Below are 21,972 nucleotides of genomic sequence, written 5' to 3' on the forward strand. Positions count from 1 at the left end.
GATGGGGGTGGGGTTCTCAGGAAGGTAGGGAATGTGCACATTCACCTGGACATCCTAGAATGACAAGGGTTCGGGTTGGTAGGTGATGGTGGGGAGGTGAAAGGTGACGCCAGGGGGGTCAACAGTGATGGAGGAAAGGACATGGGTGACTGAGAGAGGAGAAAAGATGAGGGAGCAAACAATGAACTCGATCAGAATTTCTTAATTTTTCTAGGTCTACCATTTCTTCTAGGTGCTGCCCTGACATCCGCTCAGGGATGGAGGCAGCCTGCGCAATGGTTGGCCCTGTTGCCTCTGATGACTTTGGCATGCGTCTTCTGGAGATCCAGGGCCTTGAGGGCCCCAGCTTGCTTTAGCTGTCCTCCTCAGAGGGAAAGGACAGCCTCTGAGATTTCTGACTGTGTGACCCAGAGGTGTCCAGCTGCCACTCCCCCTCCCTTCAGGTGCCCAGAGGCCCCAGACTGAGTCCTTGAGGGAAAGGAGCACCTGGAGGGACATTGAGGTGGCCTGTTTCCCTCTCGCGTTGCCATTGCAGGAACTCGCCCATGGCTACTGCGATGGAGTGCAGGTCTGTGTGCAGCTCCATGTTCTGCTGGACAAGGGTCACCATGGCATCCTCAATCCTTCCCATGGAGACCTCCAAATAAGCACATGTGGGCACCACTCCATCAGAGAGCAGGCAGACACACTCCTCCAACTCTTGTGCCACTCTGTTGAGGGCTTCCAAGAGCTCTGTGTGTTGTTCCCCCGCTTTCTGCTGACTCTCCACGATGAATTGGAAGACCGAATCCAGAGGTTCGTCATATGACTTGGACCTCACAGGTGCCTTGTCCACAGCAGTCCTCCAAGTACTGGGGAGCTCGGCTGAACCTGCCTCCTCCTGCTGCAGACACATGTCCATGTGGTGACCACCAGATTGTGAACCTGAGCCTGTTCCAGATCTTGCTTCCATTGAAGTAGGCGTGTGTCTCTGCACTGGTGGAGGGTGTGGGTTAACACTGTGATGGGTCCTTCAGGCTGTTTATTTCCAACTCTTCAATGGAGGAGGTGTCCTTTTGGCTGGAGGTGAGGACACGGATGGAGCAGAGGGACTGTCTGACTGAGGGTGTCAGTTACTTAGCAGAGCTCCCTGTGAACCAACGCAGAGGTAATTAGTGCATGGCAGCAGATTCAAAAGCAGGAGAGAGAGCACTCACAGCTGAATTGAGTGAGGGATAATGTGGTGCAGGATCCTCATGCAGCTATTCACTGCCGACCTCATCGTCACCACAGGCACGGTCCACGTCCTCACCAGTCAGCACGATGGCACGTTCCTCAAAGTGAGTGAGGGGCCTAATGTGGGCCACTCCACCCTCAGTCTGGGACCTCTCCCTGCTGCTGTGAGCCAGCTTCTCCTGCGTGAAAACAGATGGAGCGAGTGTGAGCAGGACAAGTGGCACTGCGTGGAATGTTTGTGTGGTGAGCGTAGACATGGACAGGATGAGGATGCGAGTTCGAGAGGGTATGAGCCTGATGGAGATGTGAGGGTGTGTGTGAGAGTTAGTGGTGTTGCCCCTTGAGGCGTGAGATCCCTGTGGGTGTGTGATGGGTTTGTGAGTGTGTGAGTTGAGAGGGATGAGGTGGTTGAGTTACCCTGGCGGAACGGATGAGACCATTCATCCTCTTCCTGCACTGGATGGCTGACCTCCTCTGTGCTCTGGTTGGTGCTGACCACCACTGCCACCGCCTCCCAGGCCGGATCAGTGATTCGGGTGGACCTCCTGCAGCCAGAGCGAGGGTAGAAGACATCCCGGCAGCCTTCCCCTGTACCCAGCAGGCGCCCCCAGAGAAGCGTCACTAAATTTGGGGGCTGCTGTCTGCTTTGCTTTCAGGGCCATCTGTCGCCTGGAGCAGCCCTGGTCTGAGCTCTGGTGCGCTTTAAATATGGCGCCCGGAGCGAGGAGGGGTTGAGGTCACGGCACAGCGGGCAAATCCAAGCACGCCCGCCCGCCCGCGATCCAGAACGTTTTCCATGAATGCATTATGAATGAGACGGGACACACCGGGAAGGAGATGATATGGCACGAAACCCGCCATTGCAGCCGATGGGTAAAAGATCTTTTTTCAAACCCACTACCGCACTTAGTGCAAATCTGGAGTGATTCTACCCTTGGTCTAAAATTATTGAACTCAATGTTGAGTCCTGATGTTTACTGAGGCCCAAATTTACCTGAGCCAAAAGGGCATCTCACCTTAACCAAAATAGCCCCGGAGCCCTGATTCCAGAAGTCCCACCCCCAAACCCAGCACCCACTATTTTCACCGGGGAAGGAACAGGGGCCGTTGTATTTTGCATATCCATGGTTCATGATGGTAGCTGCACATGTAGAAGTTCAGTTACCTTCAAGCTGATGCAATTTTCATTACTGCCCAATAGGAAAAAACAGCTAGGACCCAGTATTCTTATTTCCTGGTTTTTAATCTTTTTTTCATTCTGGGTGGGACGTCCAAAACATGACTCGTGGGCTTTAGACATTGGAGGAAAAGGTCTAAAGCTGTCAGAGTTATTTAGAGAGTATTATTAGGGTACCATTTTGGAGAGCTCCAGGTATCCCTTCAGACGGGAGTCAAGGTGCCCCTTGGGAGAGTTACGGTATACTTTGGAAGAGGTAAGGTGCCTCTTGGGAGAGTTACGGTATACTTTGGAAGAGGTAAGATGCCCCTTGGGAGAGTTACGTTGCCCTTTTGGGATTATGAAGAGTAGACATGAATGTGCATAAAAAGTGAATAAGCCCAGTGGAACTGTCAAACTGTCAAGTAATTTAAATCCACAAGCCCTTTAAATTCTTTGAAAAAACTATGCTGTGGTTGCTTGCAATTTCACTAGCTGTTTGTTACCATAAACCCAAGGGTTATCATTATAGAAATAATGCTGCATGACTGATTCCACAACCCATCATTATTACAGTGGAGTCCTGTAAATTCACAGTTTGATTGACAACTCACAGTGGTTATGTAGCCTTTAAAGTGGAGCTATGAATACATGTTTGTTTTAGTAAGGAATTAAGTACTTGAAGAAAACATTTGTTTTTTAAGGGATTAAGTAAGTACTTGAAAGAAGCTATTTGCAATGAATTTTTTTTTATGAATGAGAGTTTATTTTTAAATAGTGGTGTTTACAATAGACATATACACCTTTATTTTCTTTCATCTCACTATGGGTCCTGAGGTCTGGCCATGGTGGATACTAGGTAAGTCGGCATATAGGATGTAAGGGCAAAGGATGGCAGGTGAGGGGTCGTGGGTTGGCATGGGATGACACTAAGTAGGCATAGGGGCAAGAAAGGGCCATGGGGTTGATAGAGCAGTGTAGTGTGGCATGAGTTGGCATGTATGTGGAGTGTGTGGGCATGAGGGGGTGTGAAGGATGAGGGCTGGAGGGCTATTTTGTTTCCTTGTTTTTATTGTAGCTGGGGTGAAATCCCAGAGCATCGAGGCTGATCTCTACAAATTATCTTGATGCAGGCGTTTTTGGCTGTTTCAGCAACAGCCACAGTTCAGGAGTGGAACCATTTGCTGATGATTGCTGCAGTCTGCAATTCCATTTATGACGGAACGAAGCAGCCTACAGAAAGATTTGGATAACATCCAGGCTTGTGCTGGTAAATGACGGTTAACATTTGAACCATGTAAGGACCAGTTTAATCACCATTTGAAACAAGAGAAAATCCAGCCATCTAACTTCGATAGCACGACCATTGCTGAGTGCCCCATCTCCCAGCTTCTGAGGAATCACCATTACCCAGAAACTTAACTAGAGCAGCTATATCAACACCTTGGCCACAGGAGTGGATCAGAGACTGGGCAGTCTGGTCACTTAAAGCCTCTCCACCATCTACAAAAAATTCAAATCAGAGCTGTGAAATTATACTCACCACTGGTATAATCACAACATCACTCAGCACCATCCAGTATGAGATTGTTCCCCTGCTGTTAGACTCAATACCCACTCCCTTCACTGCTTCCAAACGGTGACTGCAATATGTACGATCTAGAGGATGCAGCAAGCTGCTAAACTAACATCAACAACATCTCCACCTCCTGTGACTGCTGCCACAAAGAAGGAGAAGAGTCTCAATGGAGAATAACCAGTTTTATTCAATGAGTTTAAATTACTAGACTTACCAATGCAGTATATAGCAACTTTAGCAGAGTTTACAGCCTTGTCTGGATTACTGGCACCCAGTGCGTTACCCACATGAACAGTTGCAGCCACCCTGTATCCTATAGAAACCTGCAGGAGAAAGAAGATAAACACCGTCTCAAATTAATTTGTTGCTGAAAGTAACTGCTCCATCAATATACCTGTGGGTGGATGTATCACCAAACAGATCAGGAAGGTCAGATGTTCAGTCCCTCCTTTGTGCTGAGTTACTTGATTTCAGTTGGGAAGTGGTTGGTTTTGCAATTAACCTTGTTATCCACCACCCCCAACTCCACCCTCATCACCCTCCAGGTCTCTGGAAGGAATAAAATCAGTCAGACTTTCTGTTCTTAATTACTATCTGTTAACTCTACCACGAGATATCTAATATATGAATACCAAAAGCATGAAACGGATCTGCATTGGCTGTAATTCCCTCCTTTTTGTCCTCTGTGCCCACCATCAAATTGCCTTATGACGCTCAATATAATCCCATGCTAGTCTCATCCCTCCCTATCTCTACAATCTCCTTTAAATTTACAACTTTCCACGATCTCTGCATTCCTCCAATTCCGGCCTCTTGCCCATCATTCCAACACTGACAGATTCTCCTTTGGCTGTGTAGTCTCTAACATCCGGAATTCACGACCTGAATGTTTCTGCCTGTCTTTCTGTCCATCCTTTAAGGCAGTGGCTCTCAAACAGCTTTGGCCACGGACCGCTTTGGCAGAGCCAAAAAGCCTGCAGGCCACTCCCTGGCCCTACCCCACCCCACTTTTGTGCAAAAGGTCTCATCAGAGTTAATGGGAGGGATGGGTCTGCTTTCGATGAGGGACCAATGAGGTGATGTCTGATTCCAAGACGGGGAGCTTCAGCCAGGTGTCGGGCTCCATGTTCAGCCAGTTTCCCTTCTTTGTTTTCAGCCCAGAGGTGTTGAAAATGCAGTGGTTTGTTGTTGGGAACAGCAGCAGGTGCTTCAGAGCTGTGTGGCGAGTGCAGGATACTTGCACCATGTATGCAGCCAAAAGTCTATCCAGCTATTCTCACTGGATGCCAGCTTCAGTGACCTGGATGTTGGACCAGCCTGTGGACTAGCTGGAGGACCCTCACGAGTCACCAGCAGTCCGAGGATCACACTTTGAGAAGCACTGCTTTAAGACAGTCCCTAAAACTAACGTTAACAAATTTGGCCTGATAATGTTCCTGTGAAGTGACATGGGTCATTTTACTTTGTTAATGCTCCTTATAAAAGCATTATTATTGTTGAAGAATGACCCCTTAAAAGAGGTACTAGAAAGCTCATTCACTTCAGCTTTCACTAGATCACCTGCTGGAAAGCTCCTCCACAGTCCATATTGGTGTCAGGAGCACGCGTCACCATTGCTGTTAAAGCCATCAGTTCTATTTCCGTTCTACAATTTATCTGCACAGGAGAAGGCGGAGGTGAAAAGTGGTTTCACAAAATAACATAGAAGTTTGATGATGATACCAAGTTAAGTGGCCTGGCAAACGGAGGAATGATATAGAGGATTACAGCGGGATCAAGCAGGTTAATAGAGTGGGCAGATAGGTGGAAAATATAGTATAATGCTGAGAAACCTGGCGGCAGAATAATTTGGTTACAAAGAAACTCCAGTGCAAGATAAAATACACTATACGGTTAGATTGTTGACACAGTGGAGGAACTGAGAGATCTCAGGGTGCTGATCTGTCGATTTTAAAATGAGGGTCTGCAGTTGGAAATGGCCATAAAAGGGCAAATAAGATTGTGAGTTTCATATAAAAGCTCAGGATTAATGTTGAGTTTCTATAAGATAGTAGTAATGTCACAATTGAAATATTGCATGCAGTCCAGAAACCTCATATTAGAGACACAAAAAGGGCACCACAAAGGTTCACAGAAACATTTTTAGGAATGAGAGGCTAAGCTACAAATAAACAGCTTGAAGATTTGAGGTTTTTGTCGTTGGTGCAGAAAATATTGAAGCAGAATGCGACTGAGGATTCCAAAAGTATGGCCAGAATCTCCGGGTCAGCGTGCGGGGGCGGGGCCTACTTGCTGAAGATTAAAATGATGCGCAGTGATGTCGGGCGTGTGTCCCGACATCACTGCGCATCATTCAGACATTGAGTTTGGTGGGCACTCACCGGAGTTGGCTGCGCAGCTACTGAACTGTCAAAGGCCTATTAAGGCCATTTAAACAGCAATTAATCTAATTAACTGAGCTGCCCGTCCAACCTTAAGGTTGGCAGGGGGCAGGCAAAAAGCCCAGGCGGCCTTCGCATTTATCACGAAACCTCATCCACGGGCGGGATGAGGTTTCATGAAGGGTTTTAAAGTTTCATAAAAATATTAAATAAAATTCATTGACCTGTCCCAGCTCATGTCACATGAGGGGACATGTCGTAAAAAATTTTTTTTTCCTTTATTGAAATTTTCAAAAATCAAACTCATCTCCCTGAGGCGGCTCTGTGCCTCAGGGAGATTTCTGCGCTCTTGAAAAGAAAAAGCGCAAGCCCCAATTCAGCCTCCTCCCCCCAACCCGCACAGGGAGTGCACAGCGCTTCCGGGTGTGCATCACGCTAGGTGGGCCTTAATTGGCCCGCCCACATAAAATGGCAGCGTCCAACCAATCGCAGGCAGGGATCAGTTGGGCACCCACACCCGTCCAAACCACCCCACCCCCCACCCCCCACCACAGGAGAGAGAATTCTCTCTTATGAAAACGTCTTGAGAGGGTAAATGGTGAAAATTGCTTTCACTGGGAACAAAGAGGGAAAGCTCTGGATTAATGTAGAAGAACAAAGAGAAGGAGTAATAAGAAACATTTTCTCAGACAGGATGATTAGAACATGGAATACTTTACCACAAGGAGCTACTGAAGGAGAGACCATAACCTGATTTAGAGTGGAATTGTCCAAGTACTAGAAAAGGATGTACATAAAACAATGTGATGATAGGGCATAGAAATGGAATTTTAGAGGGTAGATCTGGTTGAAGGGCTAACACCATTGCAGCAAAATGGGTTGAATCGTCTCCTTCTTTGATGAATTTTAGTGACTCTTCAAGGGACTCTACAAGTTAACAAATAGATTAGTGACATTACTGCGATTGTCTTTTCAGCTGAGTTTGCAATGAGCTTTAGAGGTGCTATACTGGAAGTGCAGTAAAAGGAGGAGAATGTTTAACCTTCATTTGAAGCCTTTTCCAGGTGCTAAGAGTAATTTTGTTCCCCTGTTGTGTTAAAATTGCTATACTTTGGTCAAGCGTGCAATAGGTATGTAAGTGTTGCCCATGTATGAAACATTCATCCTTACCCTGTAAGGTATTGTTATAACTTGGTAAGCAATGGACTGGGCTCCAAGTTGAACTTCATTAATTAGCCCTGTGAACAGGAAGGGAACAAACAGTAAATTAAATTTCATTGAAGCAAACAAATATCAAAAGAGAAAATATATTATTTAGAATTAACCTTTCAACAGAAGCCAAACCAACTTCTGGCATTTTTACTTATGGGGATGAGTGCCAACCTCTAATTACCCTCCCCTCACCATTTCCACCTCACTTCTATCACTCCACTGGACCTGAATCTGAAAGAGTGGGAGGTGTCGGGGTTCCTGTTGTCTGCCAATGTTACTGAGAAGTCACTTCCAGGATACAATAAGAATGATCTGAAAATGGTTTTCACTTCAATTTCCTCCTCTCCTGAGTAGCAGTGTTTGACCTACAAGTTGCTACTGCCCAGGGCAGCCCATGGTGATAACTCAGCAAAGTAGAGAATTGACCGTCACTCCCTGGTGCCAGTGCTAAAAAAGGATAGTTTATTTAGTGTATGTGTGATGTAATAGGAATGATAGGCATAGTCCGCGATGTGCTACAGAGCAGGAACATGTTCATGGACTGAGACTTCATAGAATCATTGACTCTTACAACACTGAGGAGGCCACTCACCCCATCATGTCTGTGCCAGCTCTTTAAAATTGCTGTCCAATTTAGTCCATCATGCTACAAATGCAAAATTGATACAAGACAATAAGTGAAATTTTTCACTCGGTGGGCGAGCACACGCCCGACCTGGCCGAGCGTAAAATGATGCGTGATGATGTCGGGCATCCTGATGTCACCATGCACTCGCACGATATCTCGGTCAGCGGGCACACACCAAAGTCGGCAGCAGGCCCACCGACAATTAAAGGGCCTATTAAGGCCATTAAAAGTTAATTGAAGTAAATTTTTCCTTGCCCGTCCACCTTAGGCCAATGGTCCATGAGACTCCTTCTGTGTTTCCTACATTACAAAATAACTATACTTCAAGAGTACTTCCCTGACTGTAAATTATTCTGGAATATCCTGAGGGCTCTGCATGAATGTAAGTCTTTCCTAACGAGTCTGACATGCAGTCACAGGTCATAAGTGTACAGAAGGAGACTCACTGTATCCTTTAATCTGAAACACTGGACTGGGCCAGATTTTTGCAGAGTCTGGAAGACTGTGCCAGCCTTCAAAGATGGCAGACAGGACCCAGAGGCAGAGGTCTCACCCTTAATTCTGGTAGATCCAATCTTTGCCTGTGGGGAAAGGGGCGGGGCATGATTCCCACAGGTGGGAAACCCGAAATCTGTTGAAACATAGGTCTGGATTTTTATCTTTGAGGCAGGTAGCAGGAGTCAGGAAATTTCTCTGCTCAGTGTGCCCGCCTTGGGAAAAAGTACCATCAAAGACTGGATGTTCGTTCCAGTGGGGCAGGAACTAACTGGGGGCTGGGCCCACCAGCTCTGGGAAGAATTGGAGGCAGCAACAGGGGCTGCAGGGTTCCGGGTGGATTGCTAAAATGCCTGCTTCAGTGCTCTGGGACATCGTCCAAGTTATAATAAAAACAGCAAGACCCTCTAGCCCTCTTCCCTCATACCCCCTCACCCCACACACTCCCCATGCCCCATCAGTGTTACCTCAAATCCCCCACCCACACCCCCATGGCCCATCATACCCCCCATACCAAGCTATACCTCTCCAACCCTCTTGGTCCCTCATACTCTCCATGTCAAACTATGGCACTCCCATGCCCATTCGCCCACTATACACTCTGTATAGAACCACTGCACCCTATAGTTACAAAAGTATATGTTAAAAAAGCTTTAAAAGTTCAGTCATTCATTCCTAAAAATTGTTTTTTCTAGAACCCAGTACAATTGTCAATCATCCAGACCTTTTAAAATACCAATAGCAGAAACTGCAAGCACTTGAAACTTCTTTATCTTGTGTAAATAAACATTGTGAAATTGATAGAATAGATCAGGGAGCCAAAACTGTCAGTCAAGCAGTACTTTCCCAGGGGTGCAGCTGTTTCAGCACACTAATGGATGTCTGAGCTCTCAACCAAGCCTCGTTGTGCATTCTATATAATCTATGAAAGCATTATCTCAGCAAGGGGTTCTGAGTTCACAGTTTTACTAACAGTTTAAAGAGGTTACTAAAGGATTAATTGTCTTTGATATGGCTACTGTGTAGGTGTGTTTGTTGTTAATAACACATTAACCACCTGAGGGGAATTAAAAGCTTAGAATGCTTTTCATGAATGGGAGCATTTTTCCACTATCAAATGTGTATGCGTGAGAGATGTATTAAGAGTGTTAGACGTTTATTTACATTTTTCATCTGCACACGAGTCCTGAAGTCTTCCCACGATGGATACTGGGTAAGTGGTTAAGGAAGTGGCATGAGGCGTGGGTGAGGCAGTGTGAGAGATAAGGGCCAGAGGGCCTAACAGTTTTTGAAACAAATAGGGCAAAGTCCCAGAGAACTGAGGCGACCCTTCTAACCAGTCCGCCTCAACACTCGCTCACCTCCGTGGCCCCCTACGATCTGCTTCCGGGGTTGGCATGCCAGACTCCATCCAGTCTCAGCCTCCCTGGAGCGGAAATTGGGACTCAAAGAGGGCTGAATATTACTGGGTGGGGGGGGGAGGTGCACAGCTCGCATACCCACCCCACCGCCAGAAGCTGGCCTGGAGTCGATTTGCTCCAATGCTGACCTGCCCTGTCGAGGTGAGTGAATGCTGAGGCAAGCTGGCTAGAAGGCTTGCCTCAGTTCTCTGGGACCTTGCCCCCTTTGTCTCAGGAACCGTTAGGCCCTCGAGCTCTTATCCCTCACGCTGCGAGCAGGCCAGACGCGAGTCAAGTGGGACTTCAACCCTTCACTGGGGAGGAGGTCCCGCCCTCTGGAGCTGCTGGCCAATCCGATGGGCTGGCAGCTCCATCAGTCCCGGCAGTGCCAAGACCGCGACAGTGGCAGCTGCCGGGACTGCAAGAAGACGGCCCATGCACTCCCGGAGCAGGTAAGTCCAGGGTCTTGGGCAGGGGGGTTTTGGGCAGGTCAGGGTGAGACGGGTAGGTTTAGGGCTGCAGGTGGATCAGAAGGAAGAGGGTGTTGGATCTTGGCTGTGGGGGGAGGCCCCACGGTCAGCAAAGGGCAACCCCCGAAGGTCGAACACTCCCTTCCTTCCTGCCAGTTGAAGAACTTTATTCACTCCCTTTTGATGGCCAAGCAAAACATTTTATGGTCTGGGAAGGGTATTATCAGGGCAAATTGGCTTGGTAACATGCCTTTTTGACCCTTGATCACTTGTTTGTGTTTTTTTATGGTATGAGGACTCAGCCAGCATTTACTGCCCATCCCTAATTGGACATTTAAGAGTCAACCACATGGCTGTGGGGCTGGAGTCACATGTAGGCCAGAACCACAGATTCCCTTCCCTAAATGGGACCAGTGAACCAGATAGGTTTTTACCTTAGGTCATTAGACTTTCAATCCCAGATTCTTATTGAATTGAAGTTCTACCATCTGCTGTGGTGGGATTCGAACCCAGGTCCCCAGAGAATTACCCTGGGTCTACTGGATTACCAGTTCAGTGGCAATACCACCATGCTACCACCTCCCCATATGGTAGGCTGGTTGCCGATTTTGACACATGTCTACCCCCCTATTATGGGGGTGAGCTCGGGGGTGGACAGGAAAGCGGTGGGGTGGAGACCTGCCCTATTTTACATTCCCCCCCCCCCCCAACCCCCACAAATCATGCCTGGCATAGGCACGTAAAGTACAACCCAGTGTCCTTTCAACTGAGATAGGTCTCCAAGTTGGGAAATTTCCCAACTCAAGCTAAACACCTTGGTAGAGAAAATCTGCACACAACCTAAACAAGGAGAGTGGTGAAGACAGAAAATGCTGTGATTCTCTGGCTAAGTTAGCCCATGATTGCAGGGAGTAGAACCACCTAGAATCTCATTAGGGCTCAAACAAACATTCCAAGGTTATTGTTTTTAAAAGGACACAATATCTTGAATCTTGGAGCAGCCTGGGGATTACTATCTGAAGAATATGTGCCCTTCTTTTACAAATACTGCACTGGGGCTTTAAGATGAACTGAAGTTAGGGCCAGTGCAACCACTAGGCAAACTAGGCAGCCACCTAGGACAGCACGATTTGGGGGGGGTCAGCAAAAAACTGCTGGGTTTTTCCGAAAGATCAGAACAGAAAGCTGGCCGGAACATTACAAAGCTGCTCACAGGTTGGAAGCAGCAGTTACCATTGGGAGCAAATTTCAGTGAAAATTACAGCTCAGTTTCTTTTAAAAGGATGGCCAACCACAAAGTTGCCCGAAGGAAAGCAGCAGTTCTGGCTCTGTCGGTTTCTGATAGTTGTTGAGAGTGGGAACTGACTGCAGAGGTGTGACTGGAGAAGCTGCTACTGCTGCTCCTCCAATCACAGGTTCTGTCTCTCTGGGTTCAGTGTGTTTTGGTTGTATTTGAAGGTGTTCCCTGCTCTGCCACAACTTCCCATGAATACACAGTGCTTGAGCAGGTTGGAAAAGCTGAATGGATGCGAGGAGACGACAGGTTTGCAGCTACAAGTTTGCAGCTTGGAGGAGGTTAGAACTGAGCCAGAAGGAGGAAAAAAAAACTTTCCATGGGGAAAAGAACTATATCCTGGGGCCAATGGATAACCAATAGATCAGCAGCAATGAGCTTATCACATTGAGGCAGAGAGGAAAAGCGGAAGACAGAGATTTAGAGTGCAACAGAACCATAAGCAAAGAAGGGCCCTACACAAGAATGAGAGACAGACAGATGGACAAACAGGGAGATACGCACACATGTATGCACAGGGAGAGAGGGACACACAGGAGTGATGGAGATTGGAAGAAGTAGAGAAAGAACACAAAGAGAGCTAGAGTCAAGGAGAGAGCGTTATGTTTAAAGCTCACCGTGCAAATGGAACTTTTTTATACATAGGATCAAAATTGTTTAGAAAATATATATATTAAAAAGTTAATGTAAAGGTTTTTTGCGGTTTAAACGTTGTTTATGTTTTCATAAGTAAATAAACAAGTTCAGTATGCATAGGGAATGGATGATGTCTGTTTGGGATTGAAATGCAATCATGTACTGAAGGTCCTACCTGGCTTGCTGTAGTCATGTGGCCTCTGCCATGAGACACAGACTGGGTCAGCCATGTTAGATTCAGTTCTAGGAAAGACATTTTACTAGAAGGACAATAGAGAATGAACTTGTAACAATGTTGATTAATCAAAATCAAAAATGCTGGTTACCTAAGAGTTCCGCGTTTTCAACCAATCAGGATTATCCTGGTTGGTCTCATTATGATGTGGGTGTTGAGGTCTCACAAGGGGTGGTGGAGCATGCAAATCTATTGAGCAGCGCTGAGGGAACATGGTGCTGATGAACATTAGGAGGAGGAGATCAAAGTGAAGGCAAGCCGCGGATAACAGCTACCCATGCATTTGGCAATTTTTAACAGTTGTGTGAGAGTGGGGCTGACGGGGAACAAGTGTTAGTGTTGTATTAATTTTCAAAAGTTAATTGTGGGGGATGAGGGTGTTGGGCACAAAGCTGAAGATTCATCTAGGGCGATTAATACTCTTGCACTGGCCCTGACTGAAGTTGAGTGATTAAGATTGGCTTCACTCTTTGTGTTTAGCCAGTTAAGACTGAAGTTCTTTATATGTGAAGATCATCTCCCTAGCCTCTAAGGTTGGAGAGAAATAGAGGGTGAGTCATTCTCAGCAAAACAAATTAACCAACCACCAAACATTGGTTGAAGAAGAGTCACATGGACTCGAAACATTAACTCTGCTTCTCTCTCCACAGATGCTGCGAGACCTGCTGAGTTTTCCAGAATTTTCTGTTTTTATTATTTATTTTATATGTAAAGGAATCCAGTCAGGTTCCCCAAAAGCAAGGACACATGAATATTGGATTATATCGGCAACTCATATCAAACATTGATTTTAATGCCTGATGAAGGTCCACATTTGTAAAGTGATGGCATAAGAGAAATCTTGATTTGCCAAATCGACTCCTGTTGCTTTAGCTTTTCTAATGGGTTCACTGGGATAAAGCCCATGTCGATTTGATCGCACCATGGGCCATATGCTGAATCTATCACTAAAACTCTTCCTTTAATGATACATTGTGTGGTTTTATAGTTGCTGTTTAATCTGCAGTTTCTTTGGTTATTTGCCTTCTATTGATTTGGCTGTCTTATGGTATTACTCTTGATGTTACCTTGCTATGACCTATCACTTGGTCCTTGCTTTGTCTGCTTTTGGGGAAGCGTGGATTGTGATTTGACTGAAGGGAAGACAGCAGGGATGAAATTTAACTTGTGCGGAGAGGAAAAAGGTGAGAGTGAGTTGGCAGCACCTTTTACACACCACGGAAAAGGCAATCATGTGGATTCTATAATCCCAGACAAAGCAAATTTCCCTCCCAATTCATATTCAGTACGTTTGTGAACCTTCGTAAACCCCACTGCCAGAAGAGTGGGCTTAATTGCTTGTCTCCTTTGAGTGTATCAGCTCTACCTTTTGTTGACTGGCTGCTGTCGCCTTCTCTGCGGCTTACTTTTTCAAAGATTAGTTGTTGGGATGTGAGCATCACTGGCAAGGCCAGCATTTATTGGCCATCCCTAACTTCCCTTGAGAAGGGAATAGTGACCTGCCTTCTCAAACCACTGCGTTTCATGTGTTGTAGCAGTTTGATACAACTGAGTGAAAATACAAAAACAGAATTACCTGGAAAAACTCAGCAGGTCTGGCAGCATCGGCGGAGAAGAAAAGAGTTGACATTTTGAGTCCTCATGACCCTTCAACAGAACTGATTCACTTAGTTCTGTTGAAGGGTCATGAGGACTCAAAACGTCAACTCTTTTCTTCTCCGCCAATGCTGCCAGACCTGCTGAGTTTTTCCAGGTAATTCTGTTTTTGTTTTGGATTTCTAGCATCCGCAGTTTTTTGTTTTTATCTCTGATACAACTGAGTGGTTTGCTGGACCCTTTCAGAAAGCAGTTAAGAGTCAACTATATCGCTGTAGGCCAGACCAAGTAAGGATAGCAGATTTCCTCCCCTGAAGGGCATTAGTGAATCAAATGGGCGTTGACAACAATGTAGTAGTTGCATGATAATTACTAATGAGACTAGCATTTTCAAAATGGATTAACAGAGCATAAAATTCCCCAGCTGCCCTGATGGGATTTAAACTCAAGTTACCTGAGCATTTGTCTGGAGCTCTGGATTACTAGTTCAGTAACATTACCACTATGCAACCATGCCCCTAATATAGTGAAAGGCACGTTTTTCTTAGAAGTGAGGTAGTTTATTTACCTACAGTGAGTGCTCCAATGTGAAATGACCACCATTCCATGCATAGCATAAACATGCTAGGAATTGCCAGCCGTGTAAAATGGCCCCACTCCTGCAGGCAGTCAGCAGACCATCCTACATATATATATATATAAAAAAGTGGGAGTTACTAACACAGTAGAACATGTCTAGCAAGTACATAAGGAGAAAGGAAAGTAAGGCTGACAGAAAGACATTCATATCATCCAGCTAGCCTCAGCTTTCAAACTGCCCCTTTTACCAGGCAATCTGTGCAGCGCAGCAGTCACAGGGAGCGCATTGTGAGAAATTGTAGCAGCACTGCATGGCCCCAGTTACGTGAGGACATATTCACCTCCTCTGTGGTCAGCAGCCTCTTGACTCTCCACGTCTCGACACCACAGAGCATGGCCATTTGTGTAAGAGCCTGGAGTGTGACAGAACATGAACCAGGAGGAGGAAGGGAGGAACCAGAGAGAAAAGTAGGAAATAAATCAATAAATTGGGACCTTCAAAATGAGCGTTTTACGCAGAGAGGGGATTGAATAAGACAACACCCTGTCCAGTGTTTCTTTCCGTGGATTTCACTGGAAAGGGGAATTGGATGAGGTGTACACTGGGTAGCTAATTGGATATTGTCCGTTTCACATCATTGCCAAAAATGTAAATTACCTTCAGGACCCTACCTGTCCAGGTCTTAACATGCAACTTTTTCCATCGAATGTACACAAACAGGAGAATAGCCTGACAGTACTGAGAGAGAACACTAGCAGCAGCCGAGCCTCTGAGGAACAAGTTCACATATTAAAGGCAGCTTCAAATAAAGTCTGGCTCATTGTTCACTGAAAGATTAATTTAATAGATGCTTTAAAAAAAATTAAAGTTGTTTGTTACTTACGCCACTCCCAGCATCAGCACATAGAGGAAGAGATAATTGACTACAGCATTGAAGATGTTGGTTATGAGACCAACGAAAATTTGAGGCACGATGATCCCCTGATTTGGGAACAAAACAATAAAGTCATTCTTGGAATTGCCCTTCAATAAACATAGAAACTAGGAGCAGGAATAGGCCGTTTGGCCCTTCAAGCCTGCTCTGCCATTCATTATGATCATGGTTGATTCTCTATCCCAATGCCATATTCCCACTTTCTCTCCATACCCTAGATGCTCCTAATATCCAAAAAATTATCAATTTCTTTCTTAAATATACTCAGTGACCCGGCTTCTGTGGTAGAGAATTCCACAGGTTCACTACCCTCTGAGTGAAGAAATTTTTCCTCATCTCAGTCCTAAATGGTCTGCCCCGTATCCTGAGACTGTGGCCCCTGGTTCTAGACTCCCCAACCAGGGGAAACATCCTCCCTGCATCCAGTCTGTCTAGCCCCGTTAGAATTTTATACACCGTTTCAATCAGATCCCCCCTCATTCTTCTAAATTCTAGTGAATACAGGCCCAGTAGAACCAATCTCCCCTCATATGACAGTCCTGCCATCCCCAATATTAGTCTAGTGAACCTTTGCTGCACTCCTTCTATGGCAAGTATATCCTTTCTTAGGTAGGGAGACAAAAACTGCACGCAATACTCCAGGTGTGGCCTCATCAAGGCCTTGTATAACTGCAGTAAGACATCCCTACTTCTGAACTCAAATCCTCTAGCAATGAAGGCCAACGTTCTATTTGCCTTCCAAATTACTTGCTGCACCTGCATGTTTATTTTCATTGACTGGTGCACAAGGACACCCAGATCCATTTGTACATCCACATTTCCCAATACATCACCATTTAAATAATACTCTGCCTTTCTGTTTTTCACACCAAAGCGTATAACTTCACATTTATCCACATTATACTGCATCTGCCATGTGTTTGCCCACACACACAACTTGTCTAAATCACCCTGAAGCCTCCTTACATCCTCCTCACAACTCACAACCAGGCCTAGTTTTGTGTTTTCAGCAAACTTGGAAATATTGCATTTGACTTCATCATATAAGTCATTTATATATATCGTGAATAGCTGGGGCCCAAGCACTGATCCCTGCAGTACACCACTAGTCACCACCTGCCATCCGGAAAAAGACCTATTTATTCCCACTCTCTGTTTCTGGTCTGTCAACCAATTCTCAATCCATGCCAGTACAAAACGCAATAATAAACCAACAGAGTGTGTGGCATGCTGTCAAAATAGGGCAAGATAGGGTGCAACTGGTCTCCCAACGTCCATGTTTGGGGTACAATTTGCCCCCGATCTAGGAGGAATACTTTTCACGCACTTGGATTAGGTTCATCGCTGGAATTTCTCTGATTGTAGGTGTGGTTGACTTGTTCACATTTGCAGTTAGATCATCAAATTCCCTGTGCACAGGGAGTTACTCCATCTATCATTGTGCTCCCCCAGAGTGCAGGAGACTTGAATCCACTGGTTTATTCAATAGCCTGCTATCCCTCTGATAAGGGACTCATTCAACCATTCCCCCGATGCTGCCATTCCACGCTCTCTGTATTGGATTCAGCAACTGAACAATCAATAAATAATGGACAACTATATGTTCACCAACAATGATATCTTAGAGCTCACCACCAACTAGGAACATAATCAGACCAGCCATATCAACACTGTAGACAGGATGGATATTGAGCACTCTGCAGTGTGAGTCATCTTCTATCCCCTCAAACCTCTCCATTATATGAATGCTGTGAATCTGGTGAAACATTGAACAGTCAGCTGGAGGGCAACAACTAAATTAGCACTCAAGAAAGCTTGATTTGCTTTGTTGGTTCCCCTATACTCTGTATCCACCCGCTGTACCACTGATGCATTGAAGGATGTTGCAGTATCTACTGCCTATAGGATGCACTGAACATTCACACCCGGTTTACTTCTGACAGTACATCTCCCCACACCTAGCACCAAAAAAAAAGCAACAACTTCATGGGAACACCAATAAAAAAGCAAAATACTGCAGAAGCTGGAAATCTGAACTCAGAACAAAAATTGTTGGAAAATCTCAGCAGGTCAGGCAGCATCTGTGGAGAGAGAAACGGTCAATGGCCTTTCATCAGAATTGAAGGAAGATAGAGATGTAAGGGTTTTTAAGTCCATGGAAAGAGGAAGGGGGCAGGGAGAATGAAGGAGAAGGTCTGTGATAGGGTGGAGGGCAGGGGGGATTAAATAACAAGAGATTTCATGATGCAACAGCCAATGAAATTGGCAATGGATATAGTAAAGAAACAAAGGTTGTGCAGATGTGGCTGTGGAAGCAGATTTTTTTTTCAGATACCTGATCAACTCCACCCTGTGCAGGTTCCGTCCTGTCTCACTAATCCTGATTTGGACATGAGTAGCTGGCCTTTATTGTCCTGGGTCAATATCCTGGTTTTGCCTACCCAACAGCATCGAGGGAGCAGCAGCACCACATGGACAGCAGTGTTTCAAGGAGGCTCTCAGGGTAAATAAGGATGTACAATAAATGTGGCTTTTCCAGCATTGCCTACATCCTGAGGATGGACTGAAAGAAGGTTGGACATCACCCCACTGGGGGAATTGAGAATCAAAATGCCAACACATTTGACTGGATAGTGATAGAATGACATTTAAAACAAAAAAAAGGTAATTTTCACATTCACAGTCTGGGCAATAATGGCCTACCCAGTGTAGAAGCCACCTGATTTTATCCCTTTGATTTCAGTGACATGAAACTTGGGCGAGTTTTACATTGGCAACCGACTTCACCAGATTACTGACCAGGCAGTGAAGGGGGAAATGATCCCCACTTGATCCTTTTGGGCTGAGAAACTAGTTTCACTTCTTTAGCCACAAGGAGTATTTGAGGTGAATAGCACAGACAGTTAGAGTAAAACTAGATAATCACACAGGGGTGTGGGGTGGAGCAGTGAGAGGATAGAAGGAAATGTTTATCAGGTTAAATGAAGAAGGGTGGGATGAGGCTCCAGTTGAGCACAAATACCACATATTAAGTCAAATAGTCAGTTTATACACTGTGAATACCTTGCAATTGTAGCCACTTTTTCCAAACTACCTCCTGAAATAGTATGAATCATCTGCTCAATTGTGGTTGGCTATCAAAGTTAGCGAAATTCAACCAAAGGTTCCCAAGTTATATCTTATTGCATAAATACTGAAGTAATTTAATGCACACTCCAACATTCAGTGACTTTACCTGATTCTGAAGGTAGCTGTTCTCTAAGACATGAAGAAATATTGCCTGAGAAAGCATATTGAAAATAATTAGCAGCAGACCATGCATCAATCACTATTGAAATAGAAAAGAAAGTTACATTCATACTTCCTTCAAAAACTCGAACCAGACCTGCATTGGGTGATGGTCAAGGTGATTGTAGACAATTTACTCAGGTCTTGTATGGCTCAAGCTGTGGCTGCTTAGAACTTGAAAAATCTAAATGCTGCATTATGGTGCTATTTGGTAACACCTTTACTCTGAGTCAGAGGATCATGGGTCCAAGACCCATTCCTGAAACGTGAACACAAAAATCTAAGCTGACACTCCCTGTGCAGGATTGAGGGGGTGCTGTGTAGGATAAGGGTGTTCGGCAGAGGAAGGGTTAATGTGGGACTGGAGAACAGCACCACCCATGGTATGATGTAGAGAGTCACATGATAGTAGGCTGTCTATGGAGTAGAGTCTGGAAGGGGCCGGCATGGAGACAGCACCCATGCATGGCAGTATCTTGGATATGTACATAGTTATGGGTTACCAATGGACAGTTAATGTTCAACTATACAAGCCTCTGAGTGAGACACCAAACAACTGTTACAACATGGTGGTAATGAAGGATGGAGCCCGAAATTTAAGAGAAGCTGGTGAAGGAACCCAGAATCTCAAAGCATAAAGACACAAAGAAACTGAAGCCTGATCTGAGAGAAGTGCATCTAAATTGAAGACATAGGCCGGGATTTTTCGGTCCCCCACACAGCAGGGCCCATCACGGGCAGGAACAGAAAATTTGGCGAGTCAGCCAAAAGTCCATTGAATTTCAGCAGCACCGGAAAATTCCAGCCGGCGGCAGGACTGGAAAATTGCGGCCATAGTTGGACTTCGCCTAAAAAGAAATTGAAGACACAGTTGGAGAGTGCCTAAGTAAAAAGTTTCATTGCACACATGGGGCCCGCTCGCCAACGCGTAAAATAACGCGCGGTGACATTGTGCGGAACTCCCAACGTCACCGTGCCCCATTTAAATTTTCAGGTGGGCAGGGGTGCAGCAAAATCAGCTGCATGCCCGCCGACCTGTCAATGGCCAATTGAGGCCATTGACAGAGTCAATTAAGTAACTAAAGGAGCTGCCCATCCAACCTTAAGGTTGGCGGGCAGACCAGGAGCCCCGGCATGAATTAGAAAAAGCATGAAACCTCATCCAAGGGCAGGATGAGGTTTCATTGTAGGTTTTTAAAATTTTAATAAAGTTTCTGTAAAAATTAGGGATATGTCCCAACTCATGTGACATTGTCACATGCGGGGACATGTTAGGGAAATTTTATTTTTCTATTTTTAGGTTTTTAACATTTAGAGCTGATCTCTAAGCTGCACTTAGCCTCAGGGAGATGAGCGAGCAGAGCGCTTCTGTGTGGACGTCCCGCTGGCCGGGCCTTAATTGGCCCACCCATGTAAAATAGCACAGTGCCCCCAATTGGGGGCACTGACCGGAAGCGCACCTGTGCGCACCTGGCCTTCAACTTCACCCCTGACAGGGGTAAAATTCAGCCCATGGAGGTTGAAGGACTCCACCAGGGCATGTGAAGGCCCAATACCAGATCTGCTCGAACACAGAGTCAGGGGACCCAGCTAGGTCTAAAAAGGCTGGGCAAAATTCAAAAAGCAAAAAAAGGCTGGAAGGCAGCAAAAGAATGCACTGAGCAGGTGAAAAGCCAGGCAAAGTCAAAGGACCTGGCCAGATCACAAGAAGTCTGAGCAAAATTCAAAAATGGGAAAATAGGCTGAAAATGAAAGAATAATACATTACACAGATGAAAAGGCAGGCCTGAGTGAAAGCAGAGTCAATAGACCTGGCCAAATCACAAAAAGGGTGAGCAAAAAAAAAAACAGTAAAAAAGCTGAACTTAGCTTTTTTAAATTATCAGAGCACATCAGGATTAAATAAGAAATCAGATGAAGTATAAGTTAATACATTTTTATACTTGTTTGTTATATTTGTGGATGAAATGATTCTAAACCAAGGTGTAGATGAATCCTCAACCACATTTGGTGAAATATTAACGTCTTTGACAAATATTTTAAACTCCAAATTGTGGAGAGTACAGAACTTAAAATAAGGTCTACAATACCCATGATAAAGCATCATAGGAGACAGAAGACCCCAGAGCGAGAGACACAGAAGACCCCATGCCGAGGAAGACAAGAGAGCCTAGGCCACGGGAGAGAATACTCAAGCTAACCACAAGATGGTCACAGACCATGCCAATGCAATGAAGTGCAAGAGCTAAAGAGTTTTGTGCAGAAGTAAGTAAAGGCTGGGAAGCAGCCGAAAGGCTTAAAATAGAGCTTTTTGAAAATGCCGACACATTACCCAAACTGCAACAGCAGGCAGAAGTGCAGAGTGAGCAGCTGGCTGTGAATGAAGGAAAGCTACCTGATGTAACCCAAAAGAAACAAAACCTGCAAAAAGGAAATGAAGCTATTCCACAGGAAAATGTTCATATCAAGTCTGAGTTTAAGCCAGAAGTGCAGCCAAGCGCAACAGCAGGCAAAACAGATACTCAAAGAAGTCACTGCCCTGAAAGACTCTTTGAAGAATCAATACGTGGCCATGGAGAAACATGAGGAGCTATAAAAGATGTTGAATTCTACTTCAGCAAAAGTAGCATTGGAGCTATCAGAAGCAACAAAGCAATCCACTGAAGCACAGCATGAAAGAGGTCACCAAGAAAAGAAACAGATGAAAGAACAGCTGATTGTTCTTCAAGATCAAATGCAAAAGCAGTACATGAGGAAACAAAGACCGTCTTAAACTGCAGAATGGAAGGGCAGCAGAAGAAACTCATGGAGTTTCTGTTGAATTACAAGAAAACTCAAGATGAAGCAATTGAGCTTCACAAAGAAAAGGAAAA

General features: G+C 45.3%; 1 protein-coding gene across 1 annotated transcript in view; it reads right to left on the reverse strand.

The window, feature by feature from the left end:
- The window catches only part of LOC121282898 (multidrug and toxin extrusion protein 1-like), a 58,947-nt gene that overhangs the window by 21,505 nt on the left and 15,470 nt on the right, over positions 1-21,972 (reverse strand). Inside the window, exons 6-11 of the mRNA XM_041196708.1 lie at positions 19,047-19,091; positions 15,761-15,858; positions 15,549-15,646; positions 14,866-14,979; positions 7,502-7,569; positions 4,165-4,273 (exon numbers count right to left, since the gene is read on the reverse strand). Of these exons, the coding sequence (XP_041052642.1) occupies positions 4,165-4,273; positions 7,502-7,569; positions 14,866-14,979; positions 15,549-15,646; positions 15,761-15,858; positions 19,047-19,091 (532 nt within the window). The remainder of the gene's footprint in view (positions 1-4,164; positions 4,274-7,501; positions 7,570-14,865; positions 14,980-15,548; positions 15,647-15,760; positions 15,859-19,046; positions 19,092-21,972) is intronic.

Source organism: Carcharodon carcharias, chromosome 10, assembly GCF_017639515.1.
Source record: "Carcharodon carcharias isolate sCarCar2 chromosome 10, sCarCar2.pri, whole genome shotgun sequence".
Lineage (NCBI taxonomy): Eukaryota > Metazoa > Chordata > Chondrichthyes > Lamniformes > Lamnidae > Carcharodon > Carcharodon carcharias.